Source organism: Chiroxiphia lanceolata, chromosome 2 (genome assembly GCF_009829145.1).
Source record: "Chiroxiphia lanceolata isolate bChiLan1 chromosome 2, bChiLan1.pri, whole genome shotgun sequence".
Classification (NCBI taxonomy): domain Eukaryota; kingdom Metazoa; phylum Chordata; class Aves; order Passeriformes; family Pipridae; genus Chiroxiphia; species Chiroxiphia lanceolata.
Window position 1 is genome coordinate 91502459 of NC_045638.1, and position 15785 is coordinate 91518243.

The 15785-nt window shown below is 41.9% G+C and overlaps 1 protein-coding gene across 1 annotated transcript in view; it reads right to left on the reverse strand.

The window, feature by feature from the left end:
• The window catches only part of EPHA1 (EPH receptor A1), a 34128-nt gene extending 28891 nt beyond the window's left edge, over positions 1-5237 (reverse strand). Inside the window, exons 1-2 of the mRNA XM_032680333.1 lie at positions 5083-5237; positions 1977-2044 (exon numbers count right to left, since the gene is read on the reverse strand). Of these exons, the coding sequence (XP_032536224.1) occupies positions 1977-2044; positions 5083-5149 (135 nt within the window). The 5' untranslated portion in view covers positions 5150-5237. The remainder of the gene's footprint in view (positions 1-1976; positions 2045-5082) is intronic.
• Positions 5238-15785: the final 10548 nt, after the last annotated feature.

Genomic DNA, 15785 nt, shown 5'->3' on the forward strand with positions numbered 1-15785 from the left:
AGATGGGAGATCTCTGGCATCTGAGGTGAGGTACAAGTACCAGTGTTACACGAAATACACCCTTCAACTGTGTATGCAGTACAGCTCAGGTGTTTCCAGCCTTTTACTAATCAAGCTAGTCAGACTATTCAGTATTACTCTTAGCTCGTTTGTGTCAAAAAATATTCTGAATTATTTTAATTTCTTTTTAAAACATATTTATTTCTTCATTTTGGACAAATTATTTCATGAAGAGTTGTTCAAAGTTCTGATTACAAGAGAATCATCCATTTTTCCCTTTTTGCTTGTGGTAATTTGTCAGCCTTCCACCTAACAGTTATTGGGAAATGATGTGATTAGACAAATCTCTGCAAAAGGCTTGCTCATTGAGAGTCAATGAATCTATTCTTCATACTCTGTTATTTTATCAGTCGTCAGTATCCTGATCTATTAGTTTTGATTGCTCACAGGCCATGTTTTCTCAGTTACAATTACATTTTGAATATACATATTTTGAAAAGCAGATGTAGCACAAGTAGATGGGTACTCCTTACACTGCTGTGAACCTGCTACGCAAAAATCAGATGTTCTGTAATAAAGATTTTATTTTCTTCCTATCAGATTTTTTTTAGAATGCACTTTTCAGTGATTTTTTCTAATCTCTTCAAGAGTCAGACTTCATTGTGAACATGCTTGGAGCCTAGAATTGGGGTAAAATTACCACACAGATAGTTGATGGGACAACAAAGGGAACAATGGGCAAAACATGATCTACACGTATGTCTCACTAGGGCACCTGTTTTGAGTAGGGTATAATAATAATAATAATAATAATAACCAAAACAGTTTTACTAATAAAACAAATGCAGTTATGCCAGTACTGGAGAACCTCACTGTCTGGCTCTACTTTACCCAGCAAGACTACTGGGAGGAGGAGGAGGAGGAGGAGGCTGGGGTGAATTTAAAGCAGCCACAGCACATTACAGAGAAAATTTATGAAAATTAATTAGGAACAGGCTGAACCCAGGTCTACTTTATAGGCATCAAGGGTGAAGACTCTCTCTCCACAGGAAAGCTTGGGACTTGCTAGAAAGACAAGAGCATGGATCAGGAACTAGAACTATGAATTAAAGTATGTCCTTCTAACTACTCTGTAAATTCCATTTTCTTTGTGCCTTCCTTCCACCACTACCACAGTTCTGCTGTTACAAAGGAAACCATCTTTGACAACGTTGGTTGTGACACTAAAGGGACTGCTCGACTGTACTTGTACAAAAATATCTGAGAGTTCAGCTGTCTTTTGGGGTCCTATTTCGCAGTGATTTCAGGAGTATATTTCTAAGCACTTCCATCAACTCAGTTTTGTATTCATGAAACAAAGAGAAATGCTTTTCTCATTATCAGCTGTGTGGACCAAACACAGCATTAGGGCTGGGTGTAAGGTCCTAGAATCTTGCAGCCCACCCATAAGAGCAGATTGTTGCCCCATGAGTTAACAGCTATTTCTTCACTCAGCTGCTGAATTAAAAGATGTGTAATGTGTTTCTAATTTCTTGAAGGACTTTGAGACAGTAATGCTTCTGCTATGCCTATTTTCTTAGAAAAAGAGATGTAAGATTTATTTGCAATATGACAGAATGAAAAACTAGGCGATGATTGGATTTTTTTTTTTCTTTTTTTTCTCTCCATTGCTTTATTACTTCATGGAAACAATATATTTCAAGGATATGTTTAATCACTGAGAGCTAATGAAAGTCAATAAGCATCAGAAAAACTACTGAAACTCAATGAGGCATCAGTCCTTAAAAGCTGGCTAGTGGCTGAGACTGCAGAGGTGAAGGGGCAGCAAGGGAGAGAGATTTACAAAGCATAAATTTTTTAAGGAGAGAGCTGCAGAACCTCGATTTCAGTAGGAAGGGTGAAAGTTCAACATGGATTATGCTTTTGGATCATTTAGTACTCCCAGTAGCTCCCTTTCCTTGAATGTGTGTACTCACCCCTACTTCTGGAGGGTCTGGAAGCCAGCCTAGTTCACCCTGCGCAGTGCTTGTGTCAAGTAGATTCACTGAAAACCAGAAGAAGAGGAAAACAGAAATCAGTGACTCAACTTATATGGCCCATAGAATGGTTTCATCCTTGTTTTGTCACAGAAGAAAAGTATTGCTAAAGGAAGGACGGAAAGATATGAGAGTGCAGCTAGTCAGGAGTTAAAAGTTTTTACAAGACCCCCTCTCACACACATCCAAAAAATGCAACCCTGACAAATTTTATTACTTCCTAAAGCTGCCCCAAAAAGGAAGGAGAAGGCTGAAGCCTATTCAAATGGCAACTCAGCATTAGCAGCTGAACATCTTTTCCTTGGAAACGAAGGCAGCAGATTAAATGGATGAAGAGGAAGGCAATCAAACAAATTACCATCACAAAAGATCAATCAGTGTCACCTAGGGTTACTATTCAGTGCTTGAAACACAGTGGGAGAGTACTGAGGGAGTGCTAAGTGTAGAAGGGACTCACCATTGTCATAGTGCCCAAAAACCACGATGATGCATCAGTTGTGCAAACTGGTGAGACCTCTACTTCTAACTCTGGCTGTCCACCATCTGATGGTGGCCTAGAAATGGTTTAAGTCTTTACCCCCTTGCCTTTAGCAGGGACATCAAGTGAGTAACAGCTCCGGCCATACTATGGCCACCTCTTGCAGAATTGCCCTGCACAGCTGTGTTAAGCTTTGGCTACTGGAGTCGCGTGACAAAGGAGAAAATCATTGCTATGTTCATTTTTAGCCCTCAAAGAAATTTGAAAATGTGATCAGAGTTTGCCCTCAAGCCTTGATCTGAAGAGATATTAGAAACGTATCACATTGTAGGCAAACAGGGAGAAGAGAGCTGGAATAAGTCATACTGCGGGATGTGCAGCTTTGCGCCTCCCTTTGGGTCTGCCGGTGCTGCCAGAACAGACTACTGGTTTCCCTGCACCTATCGCAGCCCCAGCTGGGGATCACAGAAAGCAGGAAAAATTCCTTGGATTCTCTTTTAGATTCCTGTGGGTGTATTCAGAGGGGTCATTTCTAAACATCTCAGAAAAGAATTTGGGGTGAAAGGTAGGAGGGGGGAAATTTTTAAATGGCATTTAAATAGCCGAGTTTCCTCCCCCTCATCTGACTGCTTTACAAATACTGCCTGCCAACTGTAAGTAATAGAGTGTAAAGTGCAGATCAGCAAAAGTCCTGTGGAATGAGGAAGCAGGCTGTGGGCCCAGAATCAGAGATAAGAGGGATTGTGCTGCTGTTCTCACCTCTGAAACACTCTTTCAGGATTGGGAGAAGGGAAAAGCAGGAATCCGGGTTTTGCAAGTTCACAGTGTTCACAGTGTGGTCATATGGCAAAACCTTCCTAAACCACAGACTCCCTGTCCAGACAAGGCTCCTCAATCACTTCCCTTCTACTCTCAATCTTTCTATTTGAGATAGTATTCTTCTGTGGTTAGCTTCAAAACCTCCAAGGGTGAGGTAGCCAGTCCTACCAGAACATTCACCGAGATAACATCTATCCCATGCTTTACAGGACTGAAGCATCAATGTGGAAGTGAGAGGGGCTGTATGGCAAGTTCCATCAGAGCAAGGGAAAAGGAACTTGGAAGTGGCCAGGACAAGAACATTGCAGAGCCCATATACCATGCTCTGCTCTGTCAGCAAGGGCAACTCCTTCAGCTCCTGAGTGCCCACTGCAAGGATGAAGTCCATTGCCAAGAAGTACCTCTCAAAGTGAATCTCACAACAGGGATTCTGGAAGGAAAGGAAAATTGAGTCAGTAAGACTAGAAAAGCACAGGGAATACGACTACTCGGAGGCTACTAACTCTTTGGTCCACAGCCTTGCTGCTAGGAATCTCATGTGGCTGTCCAGCCATATGGGCGGAAGTGTCCTCCAAAAGAAGAAAGACTTCAGATAAGAGAGGACACTGGGAAAATGAGCTGTTTCCCAGATCGACAAGTTAAAGAAGAGTAGATCACAGACACAGCCCAAATGAGATGGCTGAGATTGGGGAGAAGCTGGCAGACAGGTCCCTGAGTGTTACTGCCAACTGCTGGTCACAAACTTCTGGAAACCAAAGCCTGTGTAGTGCTACCCTGTGTTGCTTCTCACCTAGGCTGACCTCCTCCACAATGTCTGCTAGCTGCATCCGTGTAGCTGGATCCTTAATAGAAACATGCTTGTCATGAAGAGCACTCAGCACTCACAGAGTCTGAGATGAGCCCATGGCTGTGGGCATTAGTCACTGCCAGCTGTGACTAAGTCCTCTTGATCAAGAGCCTGGAGAAGCAAAGTACTGTCTTTGGGATGGAAAAGCCCCAACATCTCTCACTGTGAGACACAGAAGTCCCCAGCAGAAATTAACTGCAGGAGGAGGTAGGGAACAGACCAGAGATGCACGCTTCTTCACCTCTCTGTCAAGTTACCATTCTCCCAGGTTTCATAACCACTGTGTAACTACTCTCAGGATAGAAGGAAAAAAGATGACTAGATCTAATAAAAGGAAGTAAGTGGAACAGAGAAGGGAAACAAGGAATTCTTAAGAGGTGGAAGAGGAAATTGTAAACCCCAGCTCCAGCTTCGAACACTGGGGTAGGTAAAAGATTCTCCAATAAAATGACTGTCTGCTTGCTCACAAGGGTTAACTCCCAAGAGAGCTTCCTAAGGACTGTGCAGGGGTGTTGGCAGAGGGGGGGAAGAAACTTTCTGAGTTTGTGTTTAAACTTGTTATATGCAAGGCCCGTGTTTTAGAGAAACGGGCAGAATTCTCTCGGATCACTGAGTATGCCGAGGCATTTGTTCTTCAACTAGGAGAAGGTGGAGAAGGACGGAGAGAACATACCTGGGCTCGTTCACTGAGCCACCGAGATTTGGTTGGGGTTTGCTCCAGGCCTTGGTCTCCCACCCACCAACCTGCCCTTCTCTGATACCCCAGTCCCTCTGTGGTGTCCCTGGAGCCCCAGGCGCTTGGGCCAGGTCCCATTCCCTACCCTTCAGCGAGGTCCCTCTCCGCCTGCCCGCCCCAGCCCAGCCCTCCAGGCAGAGGGACCGGCGGCGGGTCCCACGCTTACCTTCTTTCCCAGGCACCTCGGGAGGAAGGAGAGCCCAGAAGAGAAGGAGCCGGAGGTAGAGCTCCATCCCGGCGCCCCAGGCGCTCAGCTCCACGCTGGCCGGAGAGGGGGCTCGGCTCGCAGCCCCCGCCGGCTCAGGCCTCCGCGCCCGGGCTGCTGCGGGCAGCGCATGGGCCTCTCCCGCAGCCTCCCGAGCGCAGCGCGCACGTTGCACAACCGCCCGCCTGGCCCAGGGTGGTGATGAAAGATCAAGGCGAGTGGGTGGAGAAGCCTTACTGCCTTTACCTGTTCTAAAGGGGCTGGTCACAGACTTCCCATCTGGCAGGCAAATAAACCCACCTTAAAGGCAGCCACCTCTTTTCCTGGGAGCCTCCCTCCACCTTTGCTCCACTCCCGTAAGAGGCTCCCGATTGCCACCTCCTGGGCAGCCCTCGCCATCCTTCCCGCTCCAGCCGGCCCCGGCAGTGGCTTTGAGCTGAAATTTTAGGAAGAAATTCTTTGCTATGAGGGCGGTGAGGGGCTGGAACAGGTTGTCCAGAGAGGTTGTGACTACCCCACCTCTGGAAGTGTTCAAGGCCAGGTTGGATGGGGCCCTCAGCAACCTGGTCTGGTGGAAGCTCTAGTTCCAACCCTTACAGCAGGGAAGTTGGAAAGAGGTGATCTTTAAGGTCCCTTCCAATTCAAACCATTCTGTGATTCTATGATCTATGATAATGGGACTAAAACCACTGAGCCATCCTCACTGAATATGTTCAGGAAATCCGTCTGTACACCAGGGCAACAGCCCATTTCATTCCCCAAGCATGTCACAGAGAGACAATCATACCACTTTGTCTGGCAGAATTACTGTTTTTCTTTTACTAAGCTTCTCAGCACTGACAGAAGGTGCCTGCTTTTCAGCAATAAAAAAAAAAAATCATGGGAGAGGAATCAAGCTAGAAGGATTCTCTCTCTCTCTGTAGGAAGACTTCATGGGACTTTAAGTTTTCTTCTTGAGGGACATAAATATGAAACTTGCCTTTGTTCTGTCTCTTCTGCCATTCATCAAGGATGTTATTCCCACCCATGCACAGCTATTACACCCCTCCCCGTAAGATACAGATGGTATTATTACACTTACACTTGCTGTAAGACTGCATTCCTCCTGCTCTCTTCCTCCTCCTCCTCAAGGAAGGCTAAAGAAAGGACCTTGTCAGGTTGCTTAGAGAAACTGGGGGTTCTCCACCCTTGGAGATGTTCCATGTTCACCAGGACACAGCCATGAGTAACATATCCACCTCTGGAGTCAGCCCTGCTGTGAGCAGAGTTTGGGACTATGGACTTCCTGAGGTCCCTTGCATCTAAATCTTTCAGCGAGTTCTGTGATTCTCTAACCATACATCTTGGGAAACCAAAATCTATCCCAAGAATTTTGAACACAGGCAAGAGAAATTTGAGAACAAAAGGTTAAAATGCTAATCTTTAAGTTTTATGTAGCACATGAAGTAAAAGATCCGTGCAAATAATGTAAATGTTAATGACATTCAGAGTAGTTATATCTTAAATTTGTTACAGTTTAATCCTGTCTAAAGTGCTCTTTATCAGTCTGCAGTGCTAAGTCTCAAATTTTTATGCCCATGTTTCCCCTGCATTTGAATTACTCCCATTGCAGCACCAATATAAGGTTTTCTTGTCTACAACCCATACCTTGAGTTTGCACTGGTGAAGTGTATCCATTTTGATCTTCATTTGTACAGTACTGTGCCTTCTTCAGTCTATGATGTATCACTGGGGCAGATAGACCCACAGCTAACTTCTCTGTGATGGGACAACATAGGTGTGGCCTGCATAGACATGAGATGGGAAAGAGCCATTTGCACTCTGAAGGGTAAGGCTCTAGGGCAGATCAGGACCTCATGTCCTTCCTCAGGAAAAAAAAAAAAAAGAAATCAGTATTGAGGCCTGATATTTGATTCCTCAATGCTATCGGAGTTTGTATCTGTAGAATCTCAGAAGTGCCAAACTCTGAACTGAAGAACCTGGGGATATTCTATCTCGTTTCATTGGTGTGCAGATACTCAGGATATTTGATCTAAGGAATAGGAAGGAACTAGGGCTTGTCAGAGCAGATGTCATAAAAAAAAGATTTATTTTCTTTTCCCCCCCCTTGACAATGTTGGCTGATGGGGGTCAGAAATTGGACTATTCCAGATAACAGTGATCAGAAATCATATGTACCACTTTGTGCTTTTGTAGATTGGAGATCACCTAGTGTAGCTCACAGTCAGAATGTATACAAGGATAGTGAAACAAAATATAATCTAATGTTACAATAGGATCAAGATCTGAAGAAAATCTATAGAAAAGTGGGAGCATAAAAAAGTCGAAACACCAAAGGCCTAGAACTTTGTTGATATCTGTAAAAGCTCCGCTAGATTGCTTTGCCATGTGTCCTCTGCACCAAAATGCAGATCCAAAGGGTAAAAGAGGGAATATACACAGAGGCTGTACTCACTAAAGTGAGGCACTACGTGTGAATTTTCATGCAGCTCTGCTGAGTATTTTGTAGAGAGTGTTCTTCTGCTTGTGCCTTACAAGGCTGGATTTTGTCTTTGCAAACTGTTGGACAAAACTAATTCCCTAAGTGTCTAGTAAAAAAACACAAACAAACAAAAAACCAAAAACCACAAACAAACAAGAACAAACAAAAACCAAGCTAACAACAAACAGACAAACAAAACTGAAAGAACTTAATTAAATGTTTATAATTTCTATGTCATATTCTAGGACTCTATGATTTACATCTCTAGAAACTCTCACTGTCATGGCTTCCCAGAGAGCTTCCTACCTCTGGCATGCCTTTTTGGTGGTAAGGAGATAACTACATCTTTTAAACTTACTCTCAGCTTGTCTTTGGATTGAATCTCATCTTGTGTTTCTTGTCCCTCTGAGAATTTCTGAATTGCAGGGCATATTTTTTTTTGTTCCATTTCCCAGTATCCTGTTTCGAGTACCACTGAGATTAGGTATCTAGCTGGAAAACATCACTATACAACACACCTGGGCTTTCCTCCTACAGATATGTGGGCTTGTGGTGAGGGAAGTGAGGAGGAAGGCTATGCAACAGCTCTTGTTTTGATGTACTGTTGGGAAAGTCAAAGGGCACTCCCAAGGCTGAGTTGGGACGTGCTTCTTTTGAACTGCAGTTCAGACAGAACTCTTTCATATGTTTCTTACAAATTGATTACTGTGTTTGCTGCTCCTCACATTTTAGAAAGAGCTATGTGTTTCACCATTGTGCTGTTAAATATCCTTATAGATGATGAGTGAAAGTGAACCTAGGAATCTCTGGAGTTCCTCACTTGATATTACTTTCCAAACTATCAAAGCATCCTTTTGGTACTGATAGCTTGAATCTGTGCGTCCTGAACTGGCTTTCAGTAAGGGGTTGTAGTAACACAGATGTTAGGGGCCTCAAACACATTTTGCAACAAGCCTCACTTCAGTCTAAAGGAGAAACTTGTTCTGTGGTCTCTGATTCTCTCCTTTCATCCACTATCTCTACAACTCTAAGAAAAATCTATGACAGCTCTGTAGAGCATAAAGTATGCTCTGTTTCAATGTTTTATTCCCTGTAGAGAATTCATGCTTTCTCTCTCTTATTCTCACCTCCGTGACCATAGTTTAATATTCTAGTGTTTTCAATTAAATCTTGGAAAGTTTTCTGGCTCTATTCCACCAGCAATTATCATAGAATATTTCAAACAGCTGACTTCAGACTTTTTCTGCAGAAAATAGACTCCTACCATCTAGTGGTTTAAGCTGCTAAATTAGTTTTGTACATGGACTTTTTCACTCAGAAACTCAGATTTTATTTTAAATAAATATTTTAAACTCCTTTGAAGGAGCACAACTGACTCCTCTTTATCACAAAGCAGCCACCCCTAGCTTAGATACATGAAGACTTGACTGCACAAGTAGTCAAGCTGGTTATCTTTCTCCCTTGAGAAGAATAACAAGGGAAGAGAATGAATGAAACTGATAGAGACAAGCCATAGATTTGGGGTTTCATACCCAGAAGAAGAAGGGAACACTCCCTCATTCATCTTCACATGTGCAGAGGTAAACACCCTTGGAGATGTACAAGCTTTGCCTGAAAGGCCCTGAGCAACCTGACACAGTTTTGGTGTTAACTCTGCTGTGAATAGATATTTGGACTAAAGACCTCCAGTTATCCCTTCCCACCTTAATCTTTTTCTGATTCAGTTTATCATTGGTAGATGAGCAATCACATCTTCTTTCAGCTGGAATGTAGACAGTTCCTTACTTGGGCTCCAGTCAAAAAACAAGGGCAGCTTCCCATATGTATTCTCCACCTAACAGAAATATCATACTAGTGCAGGGACCAGAAGTCCAGTTTCCCTGCGTAAAACTCCACTTACTTGTTCATCAGCAACATATTTATATGTGTTTCTCTACCTACTGATGCCCTGGCTGGACACCTCATTAAACAGAGAAGTGTATTTCCACTGCCAACTGAACTGCAGGCTTTGTGGCTTTTGTCTCTGGATAAGCTTATCCTGCACGTGGTCTGCCTTGCTCTTATTTGGCTTGCAAAACAGGAATAAATGAAATTATTACACCATCCTGCAAATGAAGGGGAGGAACTTTCTTTTCCGCAGAAATTGCCTGAGATAATTCTCTTGCCTTCATATCCCAGCTCTGCTCCCCCTCGTGGTCCAGTGGCTGTGGAGCCTCAGAAGTCCCAGCTGCCTCCAGGAGAGCACAGCCCATCTCACCCATCAGGACCACATGAAATTTAAGTTTTGTCTGGTGACGGCAGGGATTTTGTTTCTTTGGTCAACAGTAAAGCCGTGAGAGACTGAGAGACCTATTGGAAAAAAAAAAAAAAAAAGGCAAAACTGGGCTTCGCTTACATTAAGTGTGACATTTTGGATAGACAAGTGGGAAGCAATGCAAACCCAGTCATAATACAGTCTGATTCATGTTCCCATTCATAAAACTGCCCTAAGTGGCACAAATCTGGGTCACAGGAATTGGTTACTTTCTATTATACTATTAAATACTATTATAACACATTATATACTTATAAACCCAAAAAGTGCAATTTCTCCTTGAGCATTACTAACACAACAGTACATATATGATAAACATAAAATTTGACCCAGATAAATTCAATTGCCATTAAAAATGCTCATGACTTCTTTAACTAGGTTGTAGAAAAATAGAATTATAATACTTTTAGTAGTTGAATCATAGCTCAAAATATAGCAATAACAATCTCTTCATGGCAAATACCTCTCTGTAATTTGTAATTTGTTCATATTTTCTAGCTGTTCTTCCCCACTCTTGGATTAATTACGCTAAAGTGTGAAAATACCTCACCAACTCTGGAAAAAATCATCAGCATTAATAACATGCAGTAAGCAGCCATATCACTAGTCACTTTGATAGTGTGATTTTAAATTTCTTTGTTCTACACTTGCAGCTGTATGTGTGAATTAATCAATCTTTTGTTTTCTGGTGTTTATAATAGATATTTTAAAGCTTTTATGTATGTTTCATGTCTGCAATTATTTTTATGCTCCTCTTCTTGACAAATTACAATTGCGTCCACAATCTCAACACAATAAACTTGTATTTATTCCTTGCTGTTGTAGCTTAATCTTGGTGTTGTAGTGTTGCTACGCTGTGCAGAAATTAAATAGTTACCACTGGTTACTGTGTTAGCAACCCGTGTTCTTCCTGAGAGGTTTCAATGTGGGTATCAAGAGAAAATATTTGAAATAGATACTTGTTGCATTGCAAGTGGGAAGAGGGCATTGAACGTGTTAACATCTTCCCGACTCACTGCCAACTCTACTCGCAGTTCAGCCTCCCACTTGATTTTTGAAACCTGAACTCTTAATTAAATCAAAACATAAAAACTAAAATGAATGCTGAGAGCAACTGTATACCAAAACCACAATGAAACACGACACAGACTTTAGGAGACCTGATTTTCAGCAGTGACTAGGCTAAAGGCCATATGCTGCTGAGCCATCTGGTCTTCCCTCTACTTTACATGCCAATTTGTAGAACCAGACGGTCTTATATCCTTGCATACCAATTTGTAAAACCAGACTGTCTCATATGCTTGCACTTAAGCAGGTGAAGCCAAGGGTACACATTGGGTGGATATCGACATTCCCATTGTCACTTTTTCCTAGGCTTGCCTGGAAGACAACTGAGCGCAGCAGAATTTTTGGAGTCAAGAGCTTTAGGTTAGGGATACAATGCTGGAATTCTTAATAACGCCTTCAGTCAGCTTTTTGATGTGGAGGTGCTTGCAGGGCAAAGTGAAACTGGCTCTGAAACCAACCAGCTGGCATGGAGCTTCACCTCATTCTTCAGCTCCACTTTGGTCTCCTGATTACTTTTTGTCTTACATTCCGGGTTACTTCCTGAAACAATCCATTAAAGGAAACTTAAGGCCTGTACAACAACCCAGTTGGTAAACAAAAAGCTTGTAAAGTCTAGAAATTTTTTATTCTGGAGAGAAATGGAAGGTGATTTAAGCATATTTCTTTCCCATTAGCCTGTTTATAGGGGTGTGGACTGTATTCTTTTATATCCTATAGGAACCTTTCAGGTTTTATATGCTGGGCACAAAATTTCATATAATAATACAAAGCAATCTCAGTAAGGACTAATCTCTCTTCTTTTTTAAGTCTTCTGTCTATAAATATCTGCAAAAGAAACTCCTATAGCATTCTAGTTTTTATCATAGTAAAGTATGTAAATAGTAAAGCACACTAAATATTGCCATTGCCTTTGGCATGTTCAGTGATAAACATGGAAAACAGGAGCCTTTTGTCAATAAAGCAAATCAACATCTGTGACAGCTTTTCACCCTCATGACATTAACATCCACTTTCTAGGCTTACTACTATCCCCACATCCGTTTCATTTTGCCACTCTGCTGTAAGCAGTTGTATTAATTTCACCTCGATACTTTCCTTGAGCTTCAGATCAAAATACAAAAAAAGCTATTTGGGTAAATATAGGATTATCTACAGGTTTTCTAAGCTTTTGAAGAATCTGGAAGAAAGGAGGCTGGTGGACTCACTTTCCATGTAAGCCGAAATGGATAGGTTGTTACAACATGACTGTCAAGGGGAGGCGAATACATTGAAACTTCTTCCAAGCGCTTAAAATTGGACTTTTGGCAGTTTTTCAACTTCCCTTACCCATAGTAGAAACAAATTCCTTTTTTCTATTTAGATTCCTAGGAAAATAGGGAAATATTTTTAATGCAAGTGCATTTAATTCTTTTAGGAGATTGATTATTTATAGGAGTATATCTAGGCAGTGTCTTACTTGGGTTGCCAGCACAATATGACAAGTGTGAAGAAAAAAACCAAGAATTTTTCACTGGTTTCTCTCTACACTGAAAGGGAGATTTCACTGGTATCCTACCAGTATCACCAGTACCGGTAGTAGTACTAAAGATATCCCACCTTGAAGTGTCTCTTTGAATGGCATGTACCATTCAAGGTGCTGGATCTTAAGCACCCATGAGTACTACTTGAGTACCCTTTAAATACCCTCAAAGTCTGTACCATCATCATCCAAACGCTCTTCATTTTTGAGAACGTGGACAGCACTGATATTATCATAGAGGCCTTGCAGGTTGAGCTCTGGTGCTCAACCACTGATAAGATCTGTCTTCTCATACAGTGCTTCCTCAGGGCCACCTTCACAAACTTAATTGCAAGGATGAATACTCTGGTTTTATGGCTGTGTAAATCACAAAGTGATTCTTAGGGATGTCTTAGTTGGTTTCACTGGAAAACTTCATGATGCCTGTGTTTGCCAGACCTCAGGCCTCTCCAGATTTGGGAATGTAAGCATTCTTCTTCCAAGAAAGGACAAGACCATTTGTGAAATGCAGGTGCCCAACTGTGCTCATTCTGCGGGGAGTCTTGAGACCCTACACACCCCAAACAATTACAATGCCCATGGAAAGATCTTTGCCATATCCATCTTCAGCTGGAGGTGGAAATGCACTTGTTTAACTCTGTGCTGCCTGACTGGATTCTGCTGTTACCTGCGAAGTTCTGAAAAGGATTTAGAAATTATCTTTTTTTATTATTATTATTCTATGCTCAACTCCCTACAACAGTTATATTGCTGTCTTACTTCACTTGAGCATTCCCCAGCTCTCACAGTGTACTGAGTCAACAGTACTGAAACAACCACTTGGAAATGTGGGTGGGGTAGAAAAGGGACCTCAGGCAGCTCCTGTCAATTGAAAGATAACATATTAAAAAGAAAGTGGTTCTGACATCTCTTATGCACTGTTGCTGCTCTTACCTCATAAGCTACCCCACTTCCCACTCTTATCCCTGAGTCCTCTCTACAGACCTGTACAATGCTGACACAGCTGACCATAGGGGAGGGGGAAGGGGTACTGTGAATGGGTGTTGGGATACTGATGGGGATAGTCTTAGACTAATGTATGTGGGAATACTGGTGGGGATAGTCTTGGGCTCTGGGATATCTCTTCACTCCATTCATCTGCAAGGACATTGGGTGGAAAGAGTGTCCAGAAAGCCTCCACTGCTTGTTGTGCTTCCCACATGCATCTCAGAATGAAAGAGCTGTAAGTCTAGCCTCACTGCTGTTTCAGTCATGTCATCCCTTCCAAAGGCATCATCTGTATCCTTATAGCGAGGAGAGATCTGCTGAGGTGCCCCTGATAAGCAATAGCTCATGAGGAACGTCCCTAGTTCAGGACAGAGCCCTGCTATCTTGCTATCTTCCCACACCTAGTAGCAGATAACAGTTATCTCTCTGCTATCCCATGCCTACAGCTACCAGAAACACATGAGGGCCTCTACCAAGGTTTTGATCGTGGTATTATAAACCTCAGTCTTTCTGTCCTTCAGTTTTATTGCCAGACATTTAAACATATCAATACCTCCTAGAAGGCAGGTTAGAAACCTCTGCTGTAAAATCCTGCTAATCTCAGGAAGGACCTCTGGAGGTCTCAAATCCAGCTGACTGCTTGCAGCAGGATTAACTTCAAAGCTTGATTTGACTTGACAGGATTTAGAATTGATGCTTCAGATTTGTCTTGCGTTCATTAACAGTTATTTAATAGTATTTGATTCAAAGTCCTTCTAAAGTACTTCTCCATTAGTAAATAATGTGCTAGTATTGAGACCCTCCCCTTCTCATTCTTGGAAGACCCGGCAGGTGATTAAAATGTTCACTATGACTTTGATCATTTTAAATAATGTAGCTAAACATTTGCTTACAGCAGTAATTAGGTATTCGTTGACATGAGAACCAACATTCTGTGTTAATGTTTTAGGCAGGCTAGGCTGTCAACTTGAAGACAGCTTTTAATGCCAGTTTTAAATTCCACATTTCTCTTTTGTCAGATGACTCCAACTTAGCTTCCTCAGTTACAGCGCCAATTTTTTACATTAGTCAAATCCACTTACCATAATTTTTAACAATTGTAGCCCAGAGAAAGCAAATACCACTTTGTTCTCTCAGTCTGTTGAGGGAGAGAGCTGAGGGCAGCTGGGGTGCTGAAATTCCTTTGGATTAGACAGAGAAACAGAAGCAAGCATTTTAATTTTTTCTTAACAATTTGATATGTAAGAGGTGGGTTCTGAATCATAGAGTCTGTTTGGGCTCTAAAGAGCTATGGAGGAGGGAAATATTAAACAAAATAACGAAGTTGCTTCTTTCCCCTCTGTTCCCATCCAGAATTGATCTTCCCTAGTTTGTCTGAATCATCCTGTTCCTCCTACGTGTAGGAAACTCATAAAATAACACTGCTTTGCACCTTTCAGACTCATGCCCACTGCAGTCCAGCATGTTCTGTAGTTCTCACTGGGTTGCTAAAGAAATTACAGTAACTGTAGCAGCAGTATTATTACTCTTACAATGATAGATTTCAACACTCCCCAGGCATCCTTATTTATATGATGCAGTCTTTCCTGATAAAAGTCACATGATAAGACCAATATCTTAGTCCTTATGTTACCATAGGAACAACCCAAATGTAAAGCATTGCCCTGTAAAAGGAAAGCTTACTTCCTGCAAAACGGACACAGGAAGCTCATGCTCTTGTCAAACTGATGGCACGTGAATTTTCTATATCTAGAATAATTCAAGGTTACAGGAGTTTGCACTAACAATCTTTCCATTTGTGATGGGATGCCAGAGTACAACCTTCTGCTAAATTTGGAGAAAACCACAGCTCTTTTCCCCTTCCTTCTAGCCATGGACTTCTTCTAACCTTCCAATAATTTACCAGTCTAAAATTTTTATTGACTTCCCAGTCATCTTGATAGAAAAATAATGAAACCAATACTTTATTATTGGTTTATTTGCTTTAAATATTTTTGTTGATCTTTCGATTGTGCTGTGATGACCATGAATGTATGCCTGAATAGGTATGTGTTTGATCACAGAAGTGAGACCACAAACTGATCAAAGCTCTTCATCCTCACAAGCCATTGAAGCATTTTCCTTTAAATCAACTGTTATATTGAAAACCTTTCTTTTTTTTTTTTTCTTTTAGCAGAGATTTCTTTTTCTTATAAATATAGTGATGCATGTAGAATTCTGCCAGGATATTTGCCATAGTGAAGTGTATGGTGATCTGGTCTTAACATGATTATGGGGCTATTTTCCGATAAGCA